The sequence below is a fragment of the Mytilus californianus genome, unplaced genomic scaffold (genome assembly GCF_021869535.1).
Source record: "Mytilus californianus isolate M0D057914Y unplaced genomic scaffold, xbMytCali1.0.p SCAF_5, whole genome shotgun sequence".
Classification (NCBI taxonomy): domain Eukaryota; kingdom Metazoa; phylum Mollusca; class Bivalvia; order Mytilida; family Mytilidae; genus Mytilus; species Mytilus californianus.
Genome location: NW_026262701.1, coordinates 55641702 through 55665352, shown reverse-complemented (window position 1 = coordinate 55665352; position 23651 = coordinate 55641702). Strand labels below are relative to the sequence as shown.

Sequence of the window (23651 nt, the reverse complement as noted above, 5' to 3'; positions counted from 1 at the left end):
CAATAAACTCAACAATCTGACCTTAGATATATTCAGTTACTTCCTAGCAGACCGTGCATTCAGAATATTGTGAGGAGTGCTATAATAGCTGTTAAAATTGATATGACGTGTAATCGAATTAAGACATGCGCGTAACATTGACCTGTGCATGAACTGTCGCAAGTCTTGCCCTCCTCTGATGAAGCGATTTAACGGTCAAGCCCTTTAAATCGAATTATGGTATTATACAAACACAAAAGTGCAAGAATCCACAAAATGGGTTTATTTAAAGATTAGCAATTACTTCTGTTTGATTGGTAACCTTGAATAAATTTTCGAAAAATCAATATGAAGTAACAAATATTTATTTATGGTATTTTTGATAAAATAATGTACTAATGACTTTGATGAATAAACATATATTGATATGTGAACTGTGACGTAGACAACAATAAGGATTTTGCTTCATTTTGAAAAAGTATTCACAATTACAGTATTAAAATTTGTTATGTTTTGTACATATTGATTATTTATTGTTAATAAAAGACCTTTATAAATCTTTAGTATATGTCTACAAGAAACTATAATTTTTTTGGGGGGACGGATATCCTGAAAAAAATAGATTTATTTAAATAGCTATGTTAAGCCTAATAATAGAATTTAAGACCGTTCATCATATTTATAGATGTTTTTATTGATTTTAAATGTTTGTGTAATTGTGTTTCAAAAAAGTATTCAAGAATTCATAAATAAACATATACTGATACTTACATTATCTGCTTTGTTGTTTAAATGTTTAGTTTTGAACAGTTATAGAACAATATATTGCATTAACATATCCAAGAAAAAAATAGATATTCAACTTTTTATCATCAGCCACAGAAACAATACAAGAAGATTGATAACTAAAACACAAACAAAGACTGTACTAAATTTCATTGATGTCTTTAAAGGTAATCAATCATCCCATGGGATAATTATAGTCCCATGGGATTTTTTTTGTCCCATGGGACAACACATATCAAATGGGACCCCAAAATATCCCATGGGGTTTTGGTTAAGGGATAATGGTCAATCCCATGTTTTCTAAATCAAATTGCCAAATATATATAATAATAAAAGCAAAAAAGCAAAGAATTTATTGAATCCCATGTAATTCCACACATTTTGGTTATATACATGACACTGTAGCTCTAAGGAGAGGCGGCGGCGGATTTGCAAATGAATGTTTTGCAAATTTAAAGTTTCCAGTGTTTATGCTTTGGGACGGGGCAAAAATAGATATTTCTAACATTTTGGAAAACAAAAATATTAATATATCTGTGCAATATCTGCCACTTTTACAATCAAATGGTCCTTGGATTTCTTTTTCTTTTATGTTTATTAATTGTGCAAGCATTTGTAAATATCTATAAAACAATATTTTCCTCAGTGATATCAATATCTAACTTCTTTTTGTTGATTTGCTTTTTTTTTTCTTGAACAGTGTTTCTTAAGCAATCACAATTTGTTCCTTTTGGTAATGTTTCTGAACCTATTTTGATGACAATAAACGATCGAACTGCGAAAACAGTTCATAAAATTTGATTGGGAATTCAGTTAGGTCAAGTTTTTTTTATGAGATATCGTCGATTTTGAGGCCGTTAGCGGTTGTATCAGAGTAGGGGAATTCACTTTAAACTGGGTGAGACATGCGCTATAGTGATATATATATGTGGTGATTTTAAGCAAAAAAAAATGACAAATACATTCAATATCCGTATCATGTTCCCAAGCTCCTGTGTTTAGAGAATCTGATTACATGCCTAGTTCAACAATATGTGTTTAAACATTAGTGTCCGTTTTGTTCATGGCTTTAATAAAACCAGATGTGAAGTATAAAAAAATGAAACAGCAGCCGTGCACCACAAATCAAACCAAACGATATCTTGAGGTCAACATACAGTCTTTAACAATATAAAAAAATCTTTTTTATACAATTGACACAATTTGCTAACATTCACCTCATTTGAACTTCGGTGAATAGTTTCTCATTGGCAATCATACCACATCTCCTTATTTTTATACAGTGTCTGATAACTAATTGTTTAATTTTCCCCAGTTGTTAGATAATGGCCGAATTAGACGTAACACCGAATTTGTATTCACCATGAGCAATACGACGGGTGTTACATGCGGATCAGGTTTGATTACCCTTCCAAAGCACCTGATACCAACTCAAATGTTTTGTTTGAATGTAGTCTTAGTAGAATGTTTGTCTTTTTTGCCATGATATTATGAGTCTCACTTCTACTAACTTAAAGTTGTAAGTTTTGTTTCTCTCCATTATTTAGGTTGTTTATTTATTACGGATAGTGTGTTTAATTTATCTTAATAAACACCTGTAAGTAGTTATCCGTATTTTCATGCCAGTACCAAATTACTGAATACTGGCTTGCGATATCATCGGGGACTGACTGTTCACCAGCAGAGGTATTGACCAAGTGGAAGTTATAACATTAACAGTAGCAATGTTACTATACCAGATGAGCACGTCAAAAATAAATATCTCTTTAGTGCTACCAGAGTCAAACCAAATCCAGTTTTTTGCTCAAATATAAAAAAAAAACAAAGCAAACAAACAAACAAGTCAATATCCATGTGCTCTTTAATACACAATATCAAAAAGATATGATTCTCAGTAACATAAATGTGCAGTTGTGTCTAGCGGTTGAATCTCCAGAATTAATTCTGAATGCTGTTTAATAGTAAGTTATCAAAACTTAATCATATCATATTAATGCAGTACCTGTACAAACAGATCAAGCATGCAACTTCTTTATTTTTATTTGCTAACTTAAAATGCTTTCAAAATAACCAAAAACTGAAACATCTTCATGTATTTTGATTGAAAAATTATATATTTTTCACACATGTTTGTGTTGATTTCATCTACTAGATTGAGTATTAAATTTTTTCTAAAATATATATCGTTTGTGCAATAGCGTACCATGTTGATGAAAGCAAGCTTTTATAAATTGAAATCGTTTTATATCATATTGTATTCCGCGATTGTATGATAGTGGCATTTAAAGTTGAAAAGGAAACAAAGATGAAAAAAACTACTTAACAAACGGAAAGTTGACAACTTATTATACTTAGTACTTTCATACTGACTAATCTCTCATCTTCATCTTATTTCCGGAAATCGACATTTTCTTTCAATAAAATCTACTTCCTTCTTTCGCGTGACAACATGAACTGTATTACAACTAGCTATATATATAGTAACAATACGGATCGTTTAACAAATATTTGACCTTAAATACACTGAACAATGAAATAAAAGAAGACTGTATTTACAAATATGATCAATGAAAACACGTTATACCAAAAGTTATTCCTATCAAGATCGGTTGAAGTAATTTTCCCAAAACTTATACAGTATAGTAATGACTTTGTTTACAAAGCTTTTAAATTCTCATTAAGCATGGTTATACGCGTTTCTCCCAGGATCTGAAGAGCTGAAAACAATCGATCAACGCGTTATGAAAAAGAATTAATCGCTGCAAAAAATGAAAATTAAATGTACATGTATGTCGATAATGCTACGTTTCAAAGTATTTTCTTTGAAATTTACAATTATCAAAGATCAACGTGTGTAAGTTAAGGCTGTACGCTATCAGAGACCAATGAAAAGAGATGGTTTATGCTCAAAGTACTCGCATATGACGTCCGGTCAAAATGGGGACGTTAAAACCGATACATCGTGTAGAGAGTTTCATGCTCTTTGCATGTTAAGAATCCTTGTAACGACTGTTTGAGGGGCCAGTAGGTGGTTTGTTACAAGGCAAAATGTCTGCCTCTATCTAAAATGAATATGCATGAAATATTTGCAACTGGACATACGTTACGTAATTAACAATCAATCAATCAATCAATCAAAGTACTGGCCATGCTCACTAAGATAATTACCATTAGAGGGTTTTGATCATGCACGAGTATATAACGATAAAGAGATGTAGTGTGATTGTCAATAAGAACATTATCCACCACAGACCAAATTACACGGATGTATGTAAAAAGTAAAATAACAAAAATACCGAACTCCAAGGAAAATTCAAAACGATTGAACAGCCAGTTGTGTATGACAATATCAGTGTAATGTACAATTATATGTTAATTTGAATTGCTGCAAACAAATGTTAAATTACAATGAAGGACATTGAAAAACAAGTGGCGTTTCATTTTTGAATTAAAGTGGTGTAATATAAGAAGTAAAATAAGTAAAATACCGAACTCCAAGCAAAATTCAAAACGGGAAGTCCCTTATCAAATGGCAAAATCAAAAGCTCAAACACATCAAACTAATGGAAAACAACTGTCATATTCCTGACTTGAAACAGGCATTTCCTCATGTAGATAATGATGGATTAAACCTGGTTTAAAAAGCTAGCTAAACCTCTCACTTGTATGACAGTCGCATAAAATTCCATTATATATTGACAACAATGTGTGAAAAAAACAAACAAACATACTAGGTAAAAATGTCAAAAATAACGGTACAGCAGTCAAAATTGTGTTATAATCTTAATCACTATAAAAACAAACAAATATGTCAACAAAGAAAAACAAAAAGGCATATACACAAAGCACATAAGCAAAAATGAAAGACCAGAATACAAAAAATGACCATAGATTGGAATTATAATTAGATAATAACTGATTAGAATGTAAATGTATCATGGAAAATATTCGTTAAAACTTTTGATAGATGTAAATTAATAAACAGTATTTTGTTATAGAACTCTTCTGTTTTTACGATTTTAAGAATATTTTTAAAATAATATGCAATTATTTTTGATGGTTGGTAAAAAATAACGTATGTCTAGATTCGTTCCGGGTAATCGACTTGTAACGGAAATGAAACACATTTTCTTACTAAATTTAAATAATAAACAGTCTTTGTTTTAGAATAGTTTGTTAATTGATCTGATAGCAAATTTTATTGATTGGGTTTCAGATTATTTTTAGTTCATTAACTTATTTCGAATTTTGACATGAATCGAATTTGGACATTTGATTTTACCTTTCGCCGAAGTCCTACATCTATGCAAGATACAATGTAATAAACCATTATTAATCCGCGCCGGAAAGCTATATATACAATAAAGTAAGTAAACACATTTAAATAATTGATAACCACAATTACAATAAAAAATGTAAATGAAAGGATAAACATCAAAAAGCTCTATCATGCAAAATAAAACTCTCTCTCTCTCTCTCTCTCTCTGATTGACAAGCAATATTCTCATCTGAAAGAAGAACTTCTGGTATTTAGAGTAAGATTGATCTTACTTTTTGAAATACTTAGCGTAAGGGTCTGGATGGGGATGTATTCATTTATTTATTCTTTAGTTTTTAGGACATTCATCTCTATTCTTTTATTTTTGCTGTCAAGTCGTTCCACAACTTTATATATGTTAGTTTCCCATTATTCTTTTTTCTGCTAACCCCATCCAGATCGTCTAACATTTTTTTGTGAATGTACAAGTCATACACTTCAAACTGTTAAAACATATTTCTATATTTAAACATGTTTAAAACAAAACAAAACTTGAGTTAAAAAAATCAGTTTTAAAGACGTTATTCATCTGAACTTTCTGGTAATGGATCAGCTTTTCTTGTGAAATCTATATCAACATAGTCAGTCCTGTTTTCAGCTCCAATGATACGACGTCGACCTTTTGGCTTCCTTGTGAAGGATACTTCTATGTATGTCAAACCATCTTTATTTTTGCTCTTAAAAATAAAGTTGAAATTTCCTATATGATTAATGTATAGTTTAGGTCCTTGATACTTAGAAATTGTTAAATGTTCTACTTCATTTTCAAATTCATGAGTGCGTACTTAAAATAACACTTCCTTCTTTTTTTAGTTTAAATGATATCTGATTTTAATAGGAAAAGAAAATACTATACTATGCAAAACGTCATTAAGGTAACTAGGGTGTCTAAATTTTCGACGATAGATTTTCCTCAAACTTCAGTAAAATACTTCTGGTTCAATGTACTTTCAAAATTCTATATAAAAACTTGGGGTCACAGATCTTCTTTTTTAGTTGAAATACATTGAAATAAATGAAATCACAGTTATTTAATATGGGTTGTATATGAGAAAGTTACTTTTTTCTTTACTGAGGAAACTTTAAACGATAGAATTGGTTAAATACTTCCGAAATATTTAATAAAAATAATGAGTCACGGGCCTTATTTTTCTTCAAAGAGAAAACACAATTTGTCCTATCAAATTCAATATAATTATCTGCCCTTGATTTTTAAAGGATTGTTTTCTGAAAATCTATTATACACTTAACTACACTTAATTGTTGAAAGTTTAATCTTAAAATTTTAAGCTTTAAAAGTTTCTGTTGTATATTGAATGAATCTTGTAAAACATATTAAAATCCAAAAAATATTTTTGCAACATGACTAGAAGGGATTGAAGCATACATGGTTGTTATAAACCATATTACAAGTATCATTTTCTACACGTAATATACGGGTTTTTTTTGTGCACAAGAAAAACAAACTGCATAGAAAAACATATATTAAGTTTAACACACCCGTCCAGATGGTTTTGTTTTCAATGGTTGATGTATAAGCAAATCTGCATCGCCTTGATTTGGATATACATTGTCATTCTCTGTGTAATATATCTCTAAAAAATAATTACAAAAATTAAATGTTTATTATATGTGCATGGTTAAAAGAAAATATGTGTAGCATGACAATGAGAAAGCAACCTAACTGAGAAAGGTTATCTTAAGTTGTTGATGGTTTGATTCAATTTTGACGAATACAAATGTTGATCCAGCATTCTTAAAACTGATAGAAGCACATATTTTCAGTAGACACACTTTGTCGCAGTCACGACGGGTACCAAATATGGAGCAGGACCTGCTTATCCGTCTGGATCACCTCCGGTTTTTGATGAGGTTCGTGTTGCTCAGACTTTATTTTTCTATGTTGTGTTTTTATACTGTTGTCTGTCTTTTGGTCTTTTTTTTTGCCATGGCGTTGCAGCTCATTTGTATGTTTCGGAGTTTAGTGTAGCGTCCATTTCGCTGAACGATTACGCATTATTGTTTAGAGGCCAGCTGAAACTCGCCTCCGGATGCGGGATTTTCTCGCTGCGTTGAAGATCCATTGGTAGTCTTGGGCTGTTTTCTGCTCTTTGGTCGGGTTTTGTCTCTTTAACACATTCCCTGTTTTCATTCTCTATTCTATTGGCATTTAAAAAAAGTAAGAAGATGACAATTGACCACACTATCGATTGTGACCATTCACAAATCTACACACCAATACTACACAATAAGTTATCTTTATATTTCAATTTCTGAGCTTACGTAGCTAACTGTTCCATTACTTATCATAATGATTAGCATACTAGTTCGACAAATTATTCATGATCAAAATTAGGGGGAAGAAACATTGGCTATTATAGCTTGGTTTTTTATTTGATTTAAATTCAACCTGAACAAAATGTAGATAGCTTACTTTTATTTGATTTGTCTACAACTGCATATTCATCGTTTTCTTTTTCAATTTCATCTTCTGAAATACAATAAAATAGTACATCGAAGGAAAATTCCTACCCCTCCATGCCCCAAGAAAATAAATGAAAAAATAAAAAAAGAGAAAGAAAGTCGAGATGAAAACATTTACAATAAAATTTGTGATGTACATGTATATACATTATTAACTTATTGGTATCTATGTCCGTTTGGTCTTACAGCTTAAAGATATTTGTTTCATTATAGCATCATACCAAATCGCCTTATTTTTATATTGTATGCATTTCTATGTACATTTATATTATTTAAAAAAATGTAAATATAATTATCTAATTTGCACAAGGTTATCTTAATATAAAACAAGGATAAAGTAAAAAAGGAATGAAAGGAGCCATTCAAAATTGGTAAAAGGGATTCACTACAAATTTATCACAATAAACGAGGTACAATTAAAGACGAATGTACCCAATTCTGAATCCAAACCATATAGTTTTTATTTATATTTGATTGTTTTCCAATTGACAAAGATTTAAAAGGGGGTTTGATATAAAATTAGATTATTCCGGCACATATTTATATTCCTGTCACAAGTGAGGAATCTCATCTGATTCAGTAGTTGTGTTATGTTATATCTTTATTTTTTTGCTATTTCGAAACTTATCTGTTGATGGCAGATATTTGATTGTTTCTGCTAAATTCATTCACAGTTTTAGTAGACTTGAGACGATTTAGGACTTGTCATATTGTGTAGACAGCAATCTACTGATGATAAATGTTTGTTGCCCTCTAGAAATCTTGATGATACTTTGTCGTTAGGTTGCTGGCTCATTGATACACCTTAGATTTCCTTTCATTTAGTTTTGGGTTGTGTTTCGGACAAGGAATCAATGATAAGGTTGGAGCTTTTTCCTTTTTTTCAATTCAATGTTAAAACTTAAGATATTGATAGTTGTTTCCTGTTCAGCCTGATTAAACGAAATATCTTTGACTGATATTTTTTGGAAAACAAATTTAATTAAATATTCATTATATCAAGTATTCCTCGTTTTGTCATTGATCAATGTACTTTATATCCAAAATGTAATTGATAAAATGATTAGTTGAAACATCTCCGAAAAATTTGTATCATATACACTTAAGATATTATACTTTAAAAGACTTTAAAATACTACATCAGCCTGGTCCTACCGGAACTCCTTTGTACTCACAATAACTATTCAATGTTCTCATGCTGGTATTTAATAAACTAAGACCTAAAAACTTAAGTCTTTGCCCATATTACCATAATGTTAAGATAAGACACAAATTATTAAGACAATCAGAGAAAGCCATTGTATACAATACATTATACGCTTTCCACAGGACTGAATATAGGAAAAGTTATGGAAAAAACTTCGTCAAACATACCAAATTGTGTACGCCTGACGCGCGTTTCTTCTACATATGACTCACCAGTGACGCTCGAATTAAAACAGTTTCAAAACTAAATAAATAACAACGCAACCAAACAAATATTTATGAAAGTGACTTACCTTTGTAATGTACCTTTTTAGATTTGGATTTGGGTTTAACAACAGAAGCATATTCGGCATTCGCAGGTTCATTAGAATCCTGGTTTTCGTTTTCTACACGAGGAAAAATAATAAAAAATACAATGTTCCTCATTTTAAATAACATAAAGTTATGCAATGTATAAAGGTAGAATCTACTATTTCATAGATGAAGACAAAAGGCTATCTCTAGAAATAACTTTTACACGCCAAAATGTAATACATATTTAGTTGCTGTGGTTTTTCATCATTTACTCTAATCTGCTTTATATTCATTATGTACTAAAAACAAATCTGTAGAATTTCAAATTAGCGTTGCCAGTTCAAATTTTTAGCAATACAATTTCATATTGATAAAAAAAAAGATTCGTCTGTACCTTATGAAAAATATAACAACAAATGCTCGGATACATGTAGCTGAAGATCTAATTAAGACCAAATGATCTGATATTTTTTTTTTCTCGTTGTTCTAATAATAAAACAAAATCGTTAGCATAATCTTTATTTGCTAAATCTTTACATGTTATTTTATGTATTTAGTTTAAAAAAACAAATTTAAGTATTTAATAGTTACTGTAGTTGGACACATTTTTAATTGTTCTATCACTAGACTAAGTATTCAACATTAACCTGGATTTTGATTTGATTTCAATCAATGTATCTCAATTTGTCTATTTGGGTTTGGTATGTATGCTTATATTATTTTAGGTTCACGTCTAAAACCATGTAGATAAATCACTACGATCCTACAGCACAACTACAGTCAACCGATATCAATAAAGTATATAAGAAGGATTGTATGCACAACTGAAATATACTAGTGCTGTTTAAAAATTTCAAAATATAGAAGTTACATTATTTCACTTCGATAGTTACCCGGGTTTCGCCGTTTGATTTTCTGTTGTATCTTATCAACTGCTGCATACAACACATTGCTTTCTGTTGATTCTAAAATAATATTTTAAGAAATTTATGTTCATAATTTTTTTTTACTATAATCAAATTATAAACATACAAGAGACCAGAACACATAGACGTGGTAAATGAACGGAACTGGAGGATATTATTGTTGGTTGACAGGTTAGACAAGAGTTCCATCAGGTTAACTTTGCAATTTCATCTGGTAATTTGAAGTTGATCTTAGATAATATAAGCTATTCTGTTTAGACCTGTGTTAAGTTGTCCGCGTTGAAATAGATATCATCCGTTGAAATGAAGATTTTGGTTTTAGTGTATTAAGTACATTTGCTGTTTTCGCAATGTACAGTTACAGGATTTTGAAAATATTTAACCTGGCCTGGTAATCAATGAAAACAAATGTATGCCCAATACAGATAGCACATTAATATTTTTCCCAAAAAAAGAGAAATTAATTGTGCACAAAGGTGAAAATAAAGTAGCCGCCTGTACTTATTATGCTAAACAAAGCAACAGATGAAAACTAGAGGTACTGTGAGTTAAGCGCGCATAAAAATACCTAATTTTATTGAGGAAATGAACAATAGCATAATATGGTTATGGTTGTGAGAATGTTTGAATAAGTTGCATTAAGCGGTTTAGGAAGAGTGGGAATATAAAATGGGTTACCCCAAAATACAACAATAGAATTGGTAACGGAAACCCTATCATTCTGATAAATATAGAAAATAAGAGGTACATAATACCATTATGTTATAACAAATCCGCGGAAGTTTGATTGTAATCAATTCACTGGTTTAGCAGGAGTTGTGGATGGGGGATGTTAACCACAATACTATGAGAGGGCAAAGTTCATGTTTGTGTACGGAAAACATTAGAAATCATTGTGGTCAAAAAGTAAAATAGAAGGTGCACAATGATATAATTACATGAAAAATCCGTGAAAGTTTGATTACAATCCTTTTACTAGTCTAAGAGGAGTTGAAGATAGGGATGTTCACTCTCTATAATATGAAAGGACAAAAACTATGTTTGTGTAGGGAAAATCCAAGAAATCATTCCGATCAAAATGAGAAGTAGAAGATGCACAGTACAATACGTAATAAAGATTATATGAAAATTTCGTTGCAATTCGTTCCTTGGTTTAGACAATTTGGTCTGGACGGACGCTCGCACTATATACCCCCACTTAGTAAAGAGATATAATGAATATTCCGCCCAAAAAAATCATCATGGCTCCCCCAGAAAATTAAATGGTCGTTCCCTAATTGTTACCAACTTAAAACAAGATGGAAAGCGAGGCTTCGCGAGCATTTATTTTGTTTCTAGGAGAGTTTAAATATATTTTATGTTACTCAACACTTATATAATCTTTTATCCTGCACAGACTAATTCATGCTCAAATGTTAAGTTTTACAAATACAAGGTGTTTATTGTAATCAACATTGCTTTGACACGGACCACCCATAGGTCAACAACATGAACGATGTTGTAAACAGCCATTTGAATATAAGTTAGCTCAAAATAGAAGCAAGCATTTTTCTTATCTGATTTTTTTTTTGCAATTGCATATTTTCTATTTTTACTGATCAATTTTCAAACAAGAGGATGATACTTAAAAAACTAATTAAACTTTACCACATTGCATATTCCTCATACAAGTCAGTGTGTGTGTGTTGTTTTTTTTCTAGCAGGTTTGTAATTGTCCTTTAAACATATCCTACGGGTGGTTATAATCTCAATAGAATTACGTCTTTTCCCTGTGTAAAGCTTGACATATTGTAAACTGTCAGACATTTTATACTTTTGAAGATATGTAGCTGCCTCGAAATTGTTTCTGGTTTTTTGGTAACGGTAAGATTGGCATCACATTTCCTATAACTTATAAATTAAATATATTATATTTTAGTGACGTACCACTTGTGCTGCCTCTATTCCTTCTGCTGCAAAACACATATAGAGAAGTTACTATTATAAGTATAACTGCTATACCACACCCAAAACCAATTAATACCGGAGTCATGGAGGCTGTTTTTAATGGAGATTTAACAGTAGGTTCCACTGAAATATAGACGGAAAAGGGAATAAATCATGATTATTCTTAAATTCTATCAATGTCATAATAAAATATTTAACTGAATGTATGTCTTGTTGATAAGCATTGTGATAACACGATTAAACGAGTATCTGCTGTAAAATGTTTTGCTGCAATTCATAACATTCAACCCATAACGTTACGATATACAAACAAGGAAATATGTACAAAAATGTATTATTGCCAACGAAACATTTATCCACCGAAGCCCAAATGAAATAGATTCGAGCAACTATAAGTCACCATAGATCTTCAACGATGAGCTAAACCCACACTGTATAGTCAGCAAAAAAAGTCCCAGACATGACAAAATGTTAAAACAATTCAAACAACAAAACAACAGATAAAAACCAATTGGACAAACAACATCTAACAACAACCACAGAATTATAGGCTCCTGACTTAGACGGGCACGTTGTTAATCATGTTTGTGATTTCTACATTAACAGTGGAAGTAATGAACTGATCTAAGAGAACTAGCAGTTAATGAAAGCTTTTTAAAGCATATTACAACGTATAAATAAACTAATAAAAGTTCTGCCACAAGTAAGTATCAATATGTAGACATCTAACGGATTTAGTTTACATTTCCAAAAAATGAAATCATTTACTTGACACATTGGCCTACACAAATAGTAACATTATCCGAATATTCATTAAGTCATCTGAGGTGGTGGCATCTAATTCTGAGTTTGCAGCATATTTATTTGTGTAATGGCCAAATAGCAGGACTTGAACAGTAATATGAAATAAATGTTATGCCGAAGCAGAAATTGATATGTTCGTTCTTTTTTTAAATTTCATATATTTCAAAACAGACTGTTACTAGCAAAACTTTATTCCAATGTTATACCTCATGATAACAGTATTAGCTGAGACTAGTAAATTATATTATATAAAAATAAGGTAAAGCGCATGTCCAACCAACGAGACACTATCCAACATTGACACAACAACAAAAACAACGAGAATGAAAACTTATAGTCACTTAATGGACTTCAAGGATGAACAGAACCCATACTGGATAGTAAGATTTTAATTGTCAAACCATTATAACTTGCAAAACACTGAATAGATAGACCAAAGGCCGCATTTATGTGTACAAACGACAAACAAATATGTCAGACAGCAGGTGCAACCAACAACATAGACTGAATTACAGGCTCCTGATGTGGGACAGACACATACAGAATGTTGCAGGTTGAATGTTTGTGTGCGCACTCCCCGAATCTGGGACATTTGTGCAAAAGTAGATCAAGTAAAATAACTGTAAAGAGGGCTTGACCCATCAGCTCAGCCATAAGAATACATAATAGCTATGAAAAAATACAATAGAAATAAAGTAACGATTTTAGAGTACTCTCAGTTTCTGAAAGCTCATAAGAAGCCAACTTTAACTAATGAATGGACGATGTTTTCAAGACTTTATATCTATTAAAAAAGGTATCAGTAAAGTTTGTTATAGAGGGAAAAGCTTCTAGCTAAAATTATCTGAGTTTTATCATTATTTTTTATCGTAATTGACAAAAACCACAAAATTAAATGTGTTCAAATATTGCCGTTTTCTTATTGAATTTAAAAACAGAATAAAATAAATCTCATTGAGAGTATTTTAAAGCGTATCGTGTGTACTAAATAAAACGTGTTTTGAATGACTTGATGTTATTTGACTAGTCACTGACTGTTCATCTTATGTACGGAGCATGTGTTTTTTTTAAATAAACTGTTTGATTTTGAAACTTTTTATTTCAGAAGTTTACAGTATGGATGTCATCGAGTACTCGAATATTCGAGTATTGCTTGGTAGTACCGAGTATCGAATATCAAAATGATACTAGACAAATCATAAAAGAAAATGTAAAACACCGCACAAAGAAACATGAAACCTAAGGAAAATAAAAATTATTAATCTTGTTGGTGAGATTACCTTTTGTTTTAAATTCAAGTGACGCATTCCTTTGTCCTTGTATGTTCTTTGACACAACAATTACTTGATATGACGTGTCTGGTCTAAGCTGATCCAATGTGTAGTATACCGTACTCCCCGTTTTTATGTCATTAGTATGTACAGTCTTCGTGTCCCATTTGACATTATCTGTAGCTTTATACTGGACTGAAAAGGTTTGCTCGTGTCCGCCATTGAATCCAGCAATCCAGGATATATTCACTGATCGAAATGTTGTTGTTTCGACAGAGAAATTTTGCGGTGCTTCTGGCTTATCTGAAATTAAATATTATTCGAGTTTTACCTCTGGATTTGTCTTTGGTAAACATAAAACAACTGTGTTTATTTATCATGTTTATAATATACAAATTCACAAAACCAACACTTTTGACATATTACTATACATTGAAATAAGACTGCAACTTGAATAGAATAGATCTACGTGCATTGTGTCAATTCTAATCATAAAAGCAAGTTCCATAATCAGGACTTATGATATATTTATATGAATAATGTATATTAATCACCATGTTTTACCACCAACATATGTAATTATGGCTTTTATGATGATTATGTCTGAAGTATTTACGACTGATTAATATATCATTTATCGTTTATGAAATCACGAAAAACACGACGGGCGTCTTTAATGGAGTAAGTCCTTTTTACTTTTCCGGAGCACATGATTTCACTATGCTTTTGGTTACGTTCATTTTTCTAAATTTATAGTTTTTAGGGAAGTGTTCGCGACATTTTGACTGCATATTATGTTGAGCCTCTACGTGTGTAAATAATAACAAAGTGACATGTCTTTAAACTTATACTTCTACCCGTGTTATGGATCTGATGTGTTTAAAGCTTTGCAAGCAGAAAAAAAATAAATTGTTACATATAAAAGGAAGAATATGATATAGTGTAATCACTTAAAGAAGAGGCAAAATATACCAAAGATATATTCAAACTCGAAATCAAATTAACAATCCCATGACAAAAAGCGAAAAATAACAGTACACTAAACACTACTTAGCAAGATGCAGACTAAACAACACGAACTCCACCAAAAACCGGGATGATTTTGTGGATTTCATTTTAATGGATATTAAAATTTTTTGTAACCACTGACAAGTATTTCGCAATAAGGAAAGTTAATTTCACAACCTTCAAATGAACTGAAAATAGTTCAGGTAAACTGTATGAATGTGATGCAATGCACTAGAATGCAAAATTATAAGAAATGATTATATGTATTTTCAGACATCCTTGGGCAAATTTGTTCTTAGATATGTCATCACTACAATAAGCTTTGTAGCTTTTACCTAACATTATCGAATGTTGACACAGAAACCTATCTCTTTCTAAATATGTTTTTTTTTCTAAAGTGAATGAAGGCATTGGTACCATTTTGTTCTATGATATAGTTTGATAACTTTTAAAAACTTATACAATAAACCTTTAAATGATCTAAAAATGTAGAGTTTAATTGATGAGGAGGTACATGTATGACCAAGATAATTATTATTAACGTTTTGTTGTACTATAATAGTAGTAATACTTTTCGTTTTCATCGACGGATCGACATATCACTTGCCACTAGACATCAAGTAATCAACAGTTCATGAGAGTCCCTCAACTGTTGATTGTTACCTTAATTTTTATCTTTTAAACAGATTTTGGGGATTGGAATATCCGTAAACCACTGCTGCATGATATGTAATGAATAGCAATCGTAAGTAAGATTCTGAATTCTCTGTATTTGGATGCGAGTTAACTATGGTCTGATTTCCGTTACATGTGTGTATCTTATCAAAAAGTAACTGAACTGATACATAAATATACAATTACCTTGCGGTTTCAGAGTAATATTTTCCACAATACATCCTAATCGGTTACATATGTTGAAACCATACACACCAAAGTCTACTTCAGATCTGATACATATTTTGGAATGAATTTTATGTCTGTAATCGTATCTATCTTTCTGAATCTTCCAAGTGAAGCTACTCCGACGTACCCACGTTACAGTTGGTGCCGGGAATGATGTAACATGCAATACTATATGTTTTACTGTATTAATTTTTGCACCTATTGTTCTTGATTCTGGTGTGGCGTTCCTAGGTTTACCTGAAACAAGTTTTTTAGTTGTAAATACAATGACTTAGCGATACATTTTCTCTCAAAATAATAAATTACATTAGCAACTTCATTTTTCAAAGTCCTGAAATCAGTAAGACTATATATCGTGTCTTTTCGTTCCATCTATCTACTTTTTATGCCAAGTATATTTCTTAAGTATGATTTTAATGTATTACACCATATTAAAATATATTGATAACTGTGATATAAGCGATTTTAATCTGATTTGTCGCCGGTTTTGCTAGTGCTTTTAATTAGAGTAAAGACAATGTACTCTTTTTATGCTGTTGGAACAAGAGATTCGCAACCAAACGTTTCATCACTGAAACGCTTTTAACAAATATAATTTTTTTTCTTTGACATTGTAATAAAGGGATAAGACATTTATATCTTTAACGGTAGTCTGTGTTTACTTTATCAGGATAAATATATATGTATAAGGGAGGTAGATTAAGTTATATAAAAGAGAAGAGCAAGTAACCCAAATATATGGCCCTGTAAAGGATTTTTGTTAATTTCAATTATTTAAGTTAATCTAATGCATGTAATGTGAATGTATTCCTAAATGTATGATATTTGAACGTATGATAAAAAAAAATGTATATCTGCATCCAATGTATAAAGTTATTAGCCAAAGATAGGAACAGTTTTTCTCGTCGGCCATTTTCCTAAAAATTTAAAACTTTTCCATCTTTTTTACATGATTTTGTATATCGCGCCACCCCTCGCCCATTGAAATTGTTGTTGAGAAATAAAGAATATGGAAATATATGAATATTTATGCACAAATATGTGTGGGCGAAGGGTTGCGCCACTGTTCATTTTTCATTTTTATAGTCTAGATCTAAACAGTATGAATTAGCTTTTCATGATAAATTATCCTTGTAAAGGGGCTAAATAATCTGTATTGACTACATACAAAATACCTATTGTAAGCACTTTAAAATGTACAGCAAGCAAAACGTTTGAAATTTATATAATCTTAACTACAATTGAGAATGGAAATGGGGAATGTGTCAAAGAGACAACAACCCGACCATAGAGCAGACAACAGTCGAAGGCCACCAATGGGTCTTCAATGCAGCGAGAAACTCCCGCACCCGGAGGCGTCCTTTAGCTGGCCCCTAAACAAATATGTAAACTAGTTCAGTGATAATGGACGTCATACTAAACTCCAAATTATACACTAGAAACTAAAATTAAAAATGATACAAGACTAACAAAGGCCAGAGGCTCCTGACTGTTTTTATGTTAAGACATAAAAGGTTCAATCAGCTCAATTTATTTCACTAAAAAAGAACATTTAGACACAGAAAACGTAAGTAATCACAGTTTTAGTTCCTTCACTAGGGGTAGTTATTGGTCTGGGATTTTACTTTAAAACGCATGGTCTAGATAGGCCAAGTGAGATTTTTGTGCAGAATTAAACAGGCTCAACATCACCATGGATCATGATTTGTTCGTTCTTAGTTGTCTTAAATTGCGCGTATACTTATTTGGATGTGTTGGTGTGGTTTACTATATTGTCCAATAACGTTGACAATTCTTATCATCCTTTGTATATAAAAATATATAAATGTATTGTCCCATAGCTTTGCAACGTTCACGTTTGCAACTCAGTTGTCTCCGTACACTTTTATCTTCCGAATTCTCATTATGAATTATTATGGCTTGTATGTTCCATTTGTCTTTTTTTTTATTCCGTTTACTCTTATGTTACTTGTAAATGATAATGTGTAATATACAGTAAATTCTTTATTGTTGCGATTTTTTCATTTAGTCCAAAAAGCAATTTTTGCGATTTTGAGAAAATTCCGCTTCATTAATACAAAAAAAAATCCAAAATGCGAGTTTAAACTATAGCAATAACAACCCTGTCGCATTTTTTGCAAAAATAAAAACATCGCAATAATTTGCAAATTTACACTGTCAGTAATATCATGTCTTTCTTTTACAAAACTTGTAATATAATCAAATTGTTACATTATGAATAATGTCATTCAAATTTATATGTTTGTGATGACGATTCTCTTATAACTTTACTTACAACTTATTTTAAAGTTGACCATTCTGGTATCTGCATATGGTATCCTATTACTAGCCTGTATTGAAAAGTTTCCGGAATCTTCACATTTAAGAGAAGGTAGGTTAGATGTGAAATCAATATACCCATTCCCTTTATTGATTTGTTGAATTTTCAACAAGGAAGATTTAAACATTATTTGCGGATCAGGATTACTTTCCACACGCAGTGTCGTTTTCACATTTACTTTTTCATTGAAATTAAATGTTGTAGGAGTACGTACTCCATATCTCTGATTGTTAGAACTAAACCAGATAGCAGTTATTTTCGGAGAATCTGGAATAGATTATACAATACTTCAAAATAATAATGAATTATATTTCACCTTGCTACTGACATGATTGAAATAATTGATTTCTTTGTAAATTCTACGTAATAAATAATCTGACTTTACTTACACTAAAGCCGAAACTCCCTCAGCGAAGTTGACCATCTGATTTTGGTTTGATTCTGTTAAAAGCTTTTAACATTTTGATTTTGGAACTGCTTACCTCGAGCGTATCGACGAATGCTCAAATTACATGCACACGTAGAAATTTATTTGTTTTAGCCTTTGTAGAAGCACTACCACATTTGTTCGGCGCCAGATGATATTACAGTTGATCAATTAATCAACTATGCATTCCTTTATTGCACACGATTGTTTTCATCATATTCACTAAGAACGATTCTTCCAATGATGATCAATTATCCCTTCAGTAATTCATATCTAACAGAATAAAATAATAAATAGGAAAAAGAAGACTCGTTTCTGTCTCCACGTCACACATTTTAAATTATCAAGTATGTTTGTGTTTAGAATTAATGCAAAGACAACAACCTGGCTAAATCGGTCATATTATAAGGTTGTAAGCAGGGAAACTAGTACGTATACAGTTGGAATAGTTTAAATTACCAACTTGAAAATAATCCACCAAAAAACTATTTTTTCGATGAAAAGTCACCTATGCTTATTTGAAATTTTGTGGGGTTTTTTCTTGAACTACACATACGTCGAACATCTCTTCAGAAAGAGGTGGTTACGGGTTTAATTATTCGATGCAATTTTCTAACAGGTAAGAAATTAAAATTCGCCTAATGTTCTATTCAAGTATACTTTCAATCTTGCCAAAATTGATATGCTCATCTATTAAATTTCTTCTAAATCAGGATATGGATTTTTTTTCTTTGATATACGTAACATGAAATAAAATCAAAATTGTATTATCATATCACCATCAACTACTTGATCCCTATTTGTAGAAGGTAATTTATTTACAACAAATCCAAATCAATTAAATCCTAACTTCATTCTTTGCTTATAAAAATAAGGAGATGTGGTTTGATTGCCAATGAGACGATTATCTACCAAAGTTCAATTGAAGTTGTAGTAAGCAATTATAGGCAACCGTGCAGTCTTCAACAATGAGAAAAAAAACATACCGTATGGTCGGCTATTAAAGGCCCCGACATGAAAAATATGATACAACATACAGAATGTGGCGGGGTTGAACATGTTTGTGAGCGCTCAACCCTCCCATAACCTGGGAAAGTGGTTTAACAGTACAACAAAAGAACAAACTATAAAAATCAGTTGAAAAAGGCTTAACTCATCAGATGGATACAAATAGAAATACACGGTTCAAGTTAATTAGCAATGTTAATATTCTATCTTGACAGGTTGTGTGACGAATTAGCTTATAATTTCTGTTTAAAATGAAGTAAATCTGGTGAAATATTGACTATGAAATAATTTGTTTAACTTTTATCTATTGTACAAATGGTTGCAATCGACAATTCCAAATAAGTTGTGATCCGTAGCGTCAATGATAATGATCAACGCCATGCTAATGTTTATAGGATCGATTTGAAAGATTTACATTTTATTAGTAACGATCAAAGTGTACCATTTTCTAACTGAGTACCAGTCATAAGTCATAAATTGTGAATATTTTTCTTGATATAGTTTCACGCTACATAACTATCTATTAATTGCATGTATATATGTTGATGACCAGGCAAATAATTTGATGAAGTATCATTGTAGCTAATTCAAACATTTTAACATGTAATTTATTCTTCTTTTGAAACATTTAAAGGTATATTAGATGACATATATTTACAAAGCTAACTCTAAATATACAAATACAGACAGGTTATTTTCTTTTTGTTAATTGTATTGTACTTGTATATAATGTTTAGCTGAAAAATTGTGTACATCAGGCATAAGTAGATCATTTCAAATAAACTCTTTGCTATACCAACGTTCAAATTCGGAAATCCCTGACTGCTTACGTGCACGGTGAATTTCTGGATGCATGGAATATTTTACAGTAAATTACCAAATATAATGTAAACTTGTATCAACTTTTCCCCTCAAAATCAATGTTTAAACAACGAGGTTGATTTAAAAGTAAAGATGAACATACCAAGTTTTGACACTTCACAAATAACAATGTTTAAAGCGTCTTATAACTTACATATTGGTCGTTCATACTTACACTGTACATTCACTGATATATCTTTTGTCTTGTATTTGTAACCTGTAGAATGATCTACCCGGCAACGGTAGGTTCCGGTTTGACTCCTCTTTATGGCTGAAACCTTTACACTACGGTTTTGGGTTGAAATGTATTTGCTTGAAACAGGTTTGAATTTACCTGTCCAGCTTTGTTTCCATTTATATTTACACCCAGGAATGCAGGTTGCAATACAATATATAGGGCCTAATGCAGTTCCTTCTGTAACATTTATATTTGCGATTGCAGGTTCCACTACAACATTTTCAGGACCATCTACAAAATTAGAAAACAAATATATAAATTTCTAGTAACAAATTATTAAAATAAAACAACTTCAATTAGTGCAAAAATCATAAAAGATGCTTTAAAGAAGTTGACCATAAGGCATAAGAACAGACGACATCACGAACATATTAAAGCAAAAACAGAAACACACGATATTCAATTCATAGACAAAAAACTTTTTCATAGCGTTGTCAGTTTTTCTCAGCTTATTAGTTTTGGATGTCCCCTTAGTATCTTCCGCCTCGTTTAAAAAAAAGAGAACTACCGCGTGAGTGACAGAGGGAGTGACAGAAACGTAGCCAATACCGACAGTAATTTCTGGTGCTCTTTAACTGGTTTAAAGATGTTCTCTGTTCTGTTTCTAAATAACAAGCTTTTTAGAATATGAAAATAAGAAGATTTGTCATGATTGCTAATGAGACAACTCGCCAGCAGAGACCACATGACGTAAAGTATAGGTCACGAAAAGCACCCCAACAATACACAAAACCCATACAGCAAAGTAAGCTATAAAAACCCTTTTAAAAACTGTTATAAAAGAGAGGCGAAGGATACCAAAGGGACATTCAAACTCAAAAATCGAAAATAAATTGCAACGCCATGGCTAAAAAGGAAAAAGACAAACGGACAAACAACATAGAAAACCAAAGACTGAGCAACACGAATCCAACCAAAACCAAGAGGCGATCTCAGTTAAATCAATACATTATATATACCTGTACTAAACAATAAAACCATGACAGGGGTTTTATTGTTATCAGTTGTGTATTTTTAAAACTACCATAACATATGCCACTCCAATATAAACCATATCGGTAACTCACTAAAGACACTTGCAAATTACTAATGAAGCACACCGAAGCTGTTATTAAAACTCATATTTTATCAAACTTACAGTACGGGTCTAATGTAACAGTATTACTCATGATCGATGTTTTTCCAAGATCATCAGTTGCCTGGCATGATATAATCGTTCCTTTATCCATCTTCGTAATTGTGTTCATTGTTAATCTGTTGTTGTTGGATTCTCCTCTTGTATTCCCAATAAATTGATATGACAGGTGTGAAGGTAAATTTCCAGGCCAACGTTGAACCATTGAATTACAGGTAAAGATAATGTTATCACCGACAAATGGATGCTCAGGTTGAATGGTTACTGTTGGTTTAATTGGTTTTGCTAAAATGTTTATGGAAGAACATTTCTACTGAAATATCTATTCATATATAAAGTATTGTGTAGTAATTTTATGTTGTAAAATATTCTAACTATTTTCTAAAAAGGTTTTCCATTCTATTACATTGACTTTCACTGTAATGAACTTCTACTGGATATATACACTTGATACTTTTCATAATTATTTGTTCTATGCCAAATGTATTTCACAAGTAAATCAAAAGTCATATTGAAATATGTGTCATAGTATATAGGTCCGAAATGAATAAGACTAATCAAAAATCAATTGTATCTTTTTTATTATTTTTTAGAATTGGCAAATTTAAATGCTGATTCAATAAACACGCATGGCTTCTGTTAATGCATTTCCTCGTATTGGATAGATATTGCAATGGCCCTAGCCTATTTATGTTAATTTTTTTTTTTTTTTTTTTTTGCTTTTTGCATACATATGAGTTTATATGACACATCCCTTTAAATAAAAAAAAATGTTCATTTTACTCAGTGAACTAATTCCTTTCTTCATTAAACCAAAATATATATTGGATCTAAGTGCAAGAAAAGACATATATGCATTAAAACCATATCTACAAGATAAATGTAGGGGATTTATTACTTCTACATCGATTTAAAAAGAAAAATCAACTACATACATGTACTATGTGTGAGAATTTTTGTAGATTACATTATATTTTTGCGTGGTCAGGGTAGTGAAATGACCATTTCAATATTAAATAAGTTATCATATACATTGCAATCAACACTCCCTATGTACTATGCATTTTCTATGCATGTATATAAACTATATCTAGTCAAATGCGTTTTGTTAAAATATACCTTTTTCACTGTTTTGGTCTTTTGGAAAATGTTGTTTGTGCTGTATTTAGTCCCCTCTTCCAAGAAATTTGTTTTGCATGCACACGTATAAAAAATGCAGTTTTTATCCAACGTAATCATAGGTTTGAACCTTGTTTTCAATTTAGACTTGTTTATATTTTTCGTTTGGGCTTTTATTATATTTGCCTCCGGGTTTATATGATCCGTTCATCCTATTTCGACTCTTCAAAATTCAAGAGTCTATCCTAAATTGAGGTAAATTATATGGCCTTCCAAATACCGTTTCGATTCCTAACATCACTGAAGTGACATTAATTGTCGAAATCCGGACATGGTGAACCATTTGTTGCACCTCATGTTTGCGGTATACCAACTTTTTCGCATGTTTATTGTTTTCTGTTTGGTATTAAATTAATAATTAAGATCCATTTTGTTACATCTTGTTATCCGTTTATTAAGCAATCGCCATGGCAGTCAGCAGGGTTTAAGAACATCCGTTGTCTGGCCTGTTAGTCAAAACCGTTTTGTTAAAATATACTTTTTCACATTATCGGTCTTTTGGAAAATGTTGTTTGTGCTGTATTTAGACCCCTCTA

At 31.2% G+C, this 23651-nt stretch overlaps 1 protein-coding gene across 2 annotated transcripts in view; it reads right to left on the bottom strand.

Annotated features, from left to right (window-relative positions):
- Positions 1–5132: 5132 nt before the first annotated feature.
- LOC127702707 (neural cell adhesion molecule 1-like) overlaps positions 5133–23651 on the bottom strand; it is a 54659-nt gene continuing 36140 nt past the window's right edge. Inside the window, exons 3-13 of one of the 2 annotated variants that reach the window (XM_052207000.1) lie at positions 21940–22221; positions 20739–21032; positions 18223–18534; positions 15885–16163; positions 14025–14318; positions 11920–12063; positions 9961–10032; positions 9067–9159; positions 7518–7574; positions 6584–6678; positions 5133–5760 (exon numbers count right to left, since the gene is read on the bottom strand). In XM_052207000.1, coding sequence (XP_052062960.1) covers positions 5605–5760; positions 6584–6678; positions 7518–7574; positions 9067–9159; positions 9961–10032; positions 11920–12063; positions 14025–14318; positions 15885–16163; positions 18223–18534; positions 20739–21032; positions 21940–22221 — 2078 coding nt within the window. In that variant the 3' untranslated portion in view covers positions 5133–5604. The remainder of the gene's footprint in view (positions 5761–6583; positions 6679–7517; positions 7575–9066; positions 9160–9960; positions 10033–11919; positions 12064–14024; positions 14319–15884; positions 16164–18222; positions 18535–20738; positions 21033–21939; positions 22222–23651) is intronic. The other variant, XM_052207001.1, reaches the window with a different exon arrangement.